We start from the raw sequence: 7,240 nt of genomic DNA on the forward strand, positions 1-7,240 counted from the left end.
TCAAAGGAAAGTAGAGGTTTGTATTAAACCAAACATTTTCATTTCAAGTAAGTTCATTCATTCAAATAAACTTTATTTGAAATCCTTCATAACTGTGCCAAGTGTCACACTATATAGTGCACAGAAAAAATGCTTGCAAGTGCCAGAAGATTCTCTAATGGACCGTTTGAACAATGCCTGCACTTGAACAAAAACCTTCACAGATGCACTCCAGTCAATTAAATAAAGCATTGTGTGGACTGAAAAACCCAATAACTCTCAAACTGCTTTTCATTACAGTATTTTACACTATTCCACTCATCTACAAACTCCCATTAGAATAAAAAAAATAACATTAAAAAAAACCTTCCAGGCTTATCTACCTTTACTTCTTTCCCAGGCTCTCTATTGGGCCAGCCAACACTATCCCTTCAACTTTCTTGATAGGGTAGTTCAGCCAAAAATTTAAATTTTATCATCCTCTTCTAATGTTGTTTCAATCCTGTATGAATTTCTTTCTTCTGTTGAACACAAAATATATTTTGAAGAATGTGTGCAACCAAACAATTACTAGTAGCCATTGACTTCAATAGTATTTTTCAATATTGTGTAAGTTAATGGCTACCTGCAATTGTTTGGTTACCCACATTCTTCAAAATATATATTTTTTTCAACAGTAGAAAGAAAATAATACAAGTTTGGAACAACTTGAGGATAAGTGAATGATGAAAACTTTCATTTTTGGTTGAACTATCCCTTTAATCCCTTTCAGAGTAGGGTAATATGCTGTTCTGGTGTCATTTGAAGGACTAAATCCTGGTTAATTTTCTATGGAAGTAATCTTAGTCAAAGTAAATTGTACACATTCAACTTTGGTATACAGTGTAGAGGAAACACTGCTGGAGTTTGAATGTTTGCTCATCTATGATCTTTGATATAAGCAGCTCTGTTCAGTTATTGGCTTAGCTCAATACAAATGTGGTCCAGGGACATATGGAAGTGGATGATTTTTCAGGATCAGAGCAGCAGCACAAATTCAATGGAATAAATAAATTAAAGAAGAATCAAGGCCCCTTTTACTCATGACACTGCTGTTAAATCATACATGGCGTTGTGTTCATGATTTCACAGTGCAGAGCAAACACAGAATTGCTATATATATATATATATATATATATATATATATATATATAAACTGAATGCTAAGTATAATGTATGCAGATGCAGCCTTCCTTTATTGCCCCAAAATTTTATCCAATGTTATTATACTGTTAAGGCAGGCTACTACACTCATACCCCAAGAACCACATACTCTGGCTCTTATAACAAAGAGCACTCCCAAGTTGTAGCAGTTCATTAAATCACACAAACGTGTCATGCACACATTTCTGTGGCACAATATAAAAAGAAATTATCCAAAAAATGTAAAGCCATTCCAAAAACAGTTATTTTGAAAGATTTTAAATTCCCATGCAAAAAGCTGCTATAGCTTTTCATTGAGTTCAGGGGATTTCTTTTCTCCTTCCTTTGCTCTTGCCCCCAGCCTTTCCTCTATGTCTCCGATTTCCACTTTGCCTGGGACTGGGGCATTGAAGTCTTGTATGACATTGGGTTCAGCGGGCTGATAGCGGTATTTGTAACCAAAGGCACGCAGGTGGTAAGTGTAATATTCCAGCAGGTACATGTTTGATGGATTCACATAGTGGAAAGAAACAGCCAGGTCCGAGCAACACTGTGGGCCCTGAGAGAAACAGAGAGAATTTTTTTTATTCTTCTATAAATAAGAATGAAGAAAGATCCTGTAATTGAGTATTCATCCTGTGGTTCCAAACCCACGTCTTACTCTACCAATGAAAGTGGACTGCATCTTTTAAGAGGAATTAAAAGCTCCATAAAATTACAATATATCGTATAGACTGATTATAATACATCAAATCACACTGATTTGGTTTTGGCTCAAAGATACAGTTGCAACAGTTGACAACTAACTGGAAGATTTAGTGAAAAATGACTTAGATTTAAGTCAATTCCAGACTCCAACTCAAAAGACTTGGAATATAATCACCATTCAATTCAACTAATTTTATGGTGCTTTTAGATCCTTGCTGAAACAATAAATTATTGGTCCCCATTCAGTGTAACAGAATGGAAAAGAGCCCATATTATGCAAACATGTTTGTGTTCAATAGAAAACGACAATTAGAAACATATTTTGATTTTGGTGACATTAAAGGGTTAGTTCACCCAATAATCAAAATTATGTCATTAATAACTCACCCTCATGTCGTTCCAAACCAGTGAGACCTCCATTTATATTCGGAACACAGTTTAAGATATTTTAGATTTAGTCTGAGAGCTCTCAGTCCCTCCATTGAAACCGTGTGTACGGTATACTGTCCATGTCCAGAAAGGTTCTAACTTCAAAAAATTCTAACTGACCCTCTGATGTCACATGGACTACTTTGAAGATGTTTTTCTTACCTTTCTGGACATGGACAGTATACTGTACACACAGTTTAAATGGAGGGACAGAGCTCTCTGACTAAATCTAAAATATCTTAAACTGTGTTCCAAAGATAAACAGAGGTCTTACTGGTTTGGAACGACATAAGGCTGAGTCATTAATGACATCCTTTTTCCTTTTATTAATTACATAATTTTGATTATTGGGTGAACTAACCCTTTAAGTATGAGTAAACAATGAAAAAAAAAAAAAATCCACACAGGTTTGAATCAAAACAACGATTATTATAACAAATGACAGAAGTTTCTCTCATTTATAAAACTCTTAGCTATGAATTAGTTTTGTTTTTAATACAACCAGGCAACAGTGCTTAAAGTAATGGGTGCATTGAGCAGACTTTGATCTGCAACAAAAACTCATGCTGACTTGGGCTGGTGACACAGGGATGAATGGCTTTTGACTTGAAGCGCGTTTAGCATATGTTGTGTGTCATTTATTTGAAAAGGATGTAAAGGGCTAGATTGACACGTTCATGGTGCACTAAGTGCAAACACAGACAGTAAAGACTGTTTTTCACCTTTGCAAATATCTTAACTGCCTAAATGTCGCATCAGTGTTTTCCATACATTTATTTATTTGTGGTGACCAGCCACAAATATATTTTCCAAATGGCTTTGACTTGGTTGATAAAACATGAGCACTGAAGTTTCAAGATCAAAATGTGGCACAGGTGTTTTAATATAAATGTATCTAAATGTATTTTAAGGTAACCAATTGTCTTCAGTAAAATTTCGATTTCATTTTCATTGAATCTTTCCTATAATGCCTGATAAGATAGCCTTTATGAGAACAGCCCTGCTTTGAATACACCCATTCATTACAGGAGAAACCACCATTTTTTCTACTCCTTAAGTGCTTCCTGCTGGCAGAGAATGAATTTGAACTTTCAATAAGCCTCTTTGATGTTTTAGATTTACATTATACACATATATAATTCACCCAGGGGAAATGCTGCCACACATAGAGTGTAAGTCTATGGGAAATACTGTAGCATTCCAAACAGATTATTGAAAAGAAAAAAATGTAGGGCGGGGACTTCAATACATCAGTTGGTGAATGGACAAAGGCAGATCAGAATACAAAATTCCAGCTGATTGTAAAAAGGGGTGGGGTTTAAACTGGCAAAATGCTTGGAGAAGTCGTTTCACTGGAAGATCAAATTCTGATAATTTAATTAAAAATATATAAATGAGGCAAAAACCATATGCATGGATAAACTAAGATACACCATACTCAAAGCAAAAAAACTAAGATATTGATAATGGAGGTTTTGTAGCCTTTGATGCTATCTGAATTCGGACTCACCTCCACAATGGGATAAAAACAGTATTTCCAATACCAGAAGGTCTTAGAAAATGTGGCAGTGAGATGGGACTCTGGTCCGAAAGGATGGAATGTCTCTCTTTGTAAGGTGTCTCTGGAGTCTCCTGCCACAACTCCAACCTTCTCCATACACTGACCCAGAGCTAGATCCTCCACTGAGCTAGAGTGAGTGCACACTTTGGTGTGAAATCCTTCCACAAATCTCCTCAGAGCCTCTTTGCTCAGCACGTAACCTGCGCCACCACTCATGTAACCCTGTTTTGCGAATGGCTTAAACCGCCGGCCAAAATACACTGGATCCTCTGGAGAGTGGCTGGCCAGAATCCAGCGCAGGTTGTCGACGATCACGTAAGTGTCGTCATCCGCTTTGAGGAACCAGTCTGCCTCGTCCCCGTACTTCTCCATGACGTAGTGGAAAGCACGAATGGTTTTCCAGTAGAGCTGATCCCGACCTTCCTTGGTCTTTAGGCCGACAGTGGGAAAATCAGGGTTGTCCACAGAGCTTATGAAGACCACAATGTTGCAGTGGCGACTCCATGTGGCTTTCACATGCTGTGCTTTCTTCTCAAGGTTATTAGGGCTGGTCATGACCCAACACAAAATGCGTACATGCTTAAAGAGAGTGTCAGCCAGTGTGCTATCCTCACCTACAAAAGACAAACTGTGATTATTCTGAAAAATTAATGATATAGACCAAAAAAATTTTTTTATAAAAATCACATGCTACCATTTAGACAAGAATATTTGGAATTAGCATAATCATAGTGGTCTTTTTTTATGAGATTAAAATGTCTTTTTCAAACTACAAAACTTTTAAAGTGATAGTTCACTCAAACATAAACATTTCCTCATCGTTTTGTCAACCTAATGTCATTGCAAAGCTATAAGACTAATTCTTCTTTTGGAACACAAATGTAAAAAAAAATATTATTTACACATTAAGACATTTTGTACTGTCTTTCAGTGGAGTAACAAAAATCCATTAGGTTTCATAAAAAATATCTTCATTTGTGTTTCGAAGATGAGGAAAGAGTAAATGACTAATACTTTTTCAGAGAATTTAGAGCCAGCATATGGTAGTCCAGAGTTTATTACTACTGGGGTAGTTTATTGATAACCAGCTTCAGATAAAATCTTTCTGTAAACTTTAACAAGGTCAACACATTAGATGCAAGCCCAAACTCCAGAGCAAAGTCCATTTCTCCAGGGAGTAATCACAGACAGACACATACTCATAAAGAGTTTCTCAAAGACTACACAAATGACTCGGTTCACATTCAAAACGTCACATTCAGAAGTTAAAAGTTTTTTCAGTTGTAATAAGCCGAAGTACCTTATACATCATCTGACACTTTCTGTCTAACACCTTTGTGCATCTAACACCTAACTGTCTTTATTTTTGGTAAAGACCAAAAATACAGTAATTTTTACAGTAATTTCAGATTCACTTGTTCTTTGTGGATCAAAAGACCTGACAAACAACTTATTTCTAAACAATTGAGCATGACTGTCTGTAACAGGCAATTAAATAGGCTATCATTATCACATTATGGTATCCAACAAAACAATGCAAAACAAGTTGAGCAACTTGTACAGGTGAAATAAGAGAGCACACGTAATGTTTTTTTTATTATTATTTCAATGCCATTTAAGTTTTCCCAACCAGATAGACACAAATATGCTTAAAGAATATGAAAGACAAAAGAAGAAGAAGAAATCAGATTCAGCCATCATTTACTCATTTGTGTTGTTCCAAACCTGTTAGACTTGATTTCAAACTATTCACTGAATCTGTTTTGCCATTTTAACTATCTTCTTTCAGGTTCCACATAAGACACAGAAGTCGTGAAGGTTTATTAGTTCCTTCACTGTATTTACCTGTATGGTGAGGATGATTAAGGTTGAAGAGAGCCAACCTCTCCTTCTTCCAGTTCTTGTTTTCTTCTTCAACCATCTCCATTAGGCTTTTCTCGTAGACCTCGGACTGAGGAGATCCCAAGTCCTGTGTGAATCCAATCTGACGCAGGAGCACGTACAGGGTGCACGTGCCTACCACAAAGCCCACGTAAAACGCGGAGCGTGCACCGAGAGCTTTCATCACGAGCTCTATGGGTAGAGACAATCACCTGAGAGGGACTATTTAGATCACAGACAGAAAGACAAAAAGAATACCTGGCTACATCAAGCAGAAGAAGGATTAGTGTACATCAGGCATATCATATTCAAGATTCAGATCACAATAAAAGAAAAAAGAAAATGGATAATGAGCCCGATGTTAGGCGCATACAGTCTGCGTGACATCAGCTGTGTGGTCTTTATGAAGGATAATGACAACGTTAAGATAGAGCAGCATGCGTCATCACACCAGGATACAACTTATGACAGCAAACGTCTACACTGGAAATTTATGGTTAATTACAATATTTGCTTAGGAAAATAAATTAAGTTTACATAACACTATTAGGCGTCAGGTAACTAGCGTGTATTCAATAAATCAATAAATAAAATAAACTTCTAACGAGGTTGCAAGATAACACAATTTAAGTAAATAAAACACAGTTTAAAATAACACACTAAGTAAATTATATTAAACTAAAATGTTAAGACGTCATACATCATCGACACCGTCCGTTTCTTTATTATTATTAAAGAACATAACGTAAAAACAGAACATAACGTAAAAATGAATGGCAGGTTATTTTCAACCTATAAATAATATCTTCTGTTTCTGATAACAAGAAAGTTTCAAAATAAGCAACTTTTTTCATGATTACAGCAGAAGTACCTCAGGAAATATTTTAGCCTATTTTATGTAACAAGGTGTCACAAACTTACCATACAGCTTATTTCCTCCAGAACTGAAGTGAGAAAAACTGCATGGTTCGGCTCTGAGGCCGTTTCAGCCCAACTCGGAGAACATAACAGTTAAGCTGTGGTTTCCAACTTAAATCCGAAATCTGACAGCCTAATCAGTCAATTCTGCTTCTAAATCATGTCTGGCCTATTTTCTGCCTCACGCAAATTTGGGCTGGTGGATAATTTTAGGTTTCACTTAAAGCTAACTTGCAACGTGCTTCCTATCTATGCCTATGTTAACTGAATGGTGTTCAGAAAAAAAGTATCAAGCTGAGAGTTATGGGGGCGGTTCAGTTCAGTATTATAATTAGCCGACCCTATTCAGAGCTCCTCCCTGTCAGTCTTTTTTTCTTGGACAGTGGCATACACTCATCCAACTAAGTTGAGACACTTAATATCAGAAAAGAAAATGAAATCTTTTCGACCACACCGTTCTCGAAACGATTGAGCAACTGTCAACTGTTCGCGGAGGGGCATTTTGATTGGATGGATCGACTGTCAATCTTCGGGCTAAACGAGATTGTCATTTGAACGTCGGATTATGATTGGACCACATGT

General features: G+C 36.6%; 1 protein-coding gene across 2 annotated transcripts; it reads right to left on the reverse strand.

The window, feature by feature from the left end:
- Positions 1 to 1,165: 1,165 nt before the first annotated feature.
- LOC113050353 (glycoprotein-N-acetylgalactosamine 3-beta-galactosyltransferase 1-B-like) lies at positions 1,166 to 7,219 on the reverse strand. Of its 2 annotated transcripts, none has more exons than XM_026213237.1 (4): positions 6,662 to 7,219; positions 5,705 to 5,932; positions 3,809 to 4,473; positions 1,166 to 1,720 (listed from the first exon to the last, which is right to left on the reverse strand). In XM_026213237.1, exons 2-4 carry the CDS (start codon positions 5,922 to 5,924, stop codon positions 1,463 to 1,465), a joined length of 1,143 nt encoding a protein of 380 aa, XP_026069022.1. In that variant the 5' UTR covers positions 5,925 to 5,932; positions 6,662 to 7,219; the 3' UTR covers positions 1,166 to 1,462. The 2 variants fall into 2 exon arrangements, with proteins under 2 accessions (XP_026069022.1, XP_026069021.1); XM_026213236.1 differs by having other exon boundaries at positions 5,705 to 5,962; positions 6,662 to 7,217.
- Between the last annotated feature and the right edge of the window lie 21 nt (positions 7,220 to 7,240).

The sequence above is a fragment of the Carassius auratus genome, chromosome 31 (genome assembly GCF_003368295.1).
Source record: "Carassius auratus strain Wakin chromosome 31, ASM336829v1, whole genome shotgun sequence".
Taxonomy (NCBI): domain Eukaryota; kingdom Metazoa; phylum Chordata; class Actinopteri; order Cypriniformes; family Cyprinidae; genus Carassius; species Carassius auratus.

What these genes read in the sequence shown, in the direction of transcription:
- LOC113050353 (XM_026213237.1), bottom strand. Translation starts at nt 5,924, where the DNA reads ATGAAAGCTCTCGGTGCACGCTCCGCGTTTTACGTGGGCTTTGTGGTA. An exon ending in TAATCATCCTCACCATACAG is followed by an intron (nt 4,474 to 5,704) that starts GTAAATACAGTG and finishes TGTCTTTTGTAG; the next exon opens with GTGAGGATAGCACACTGGCT. An exon ending in GTTTTTATCCCATTGTGGAG is followed by an intron (nt 1,721 to 3,808) that starts GTGAGTCCGAAT and finishes TGTTTCTCTCAG; the next exon opens with GGCCCACAGTGTTGCTCGGA.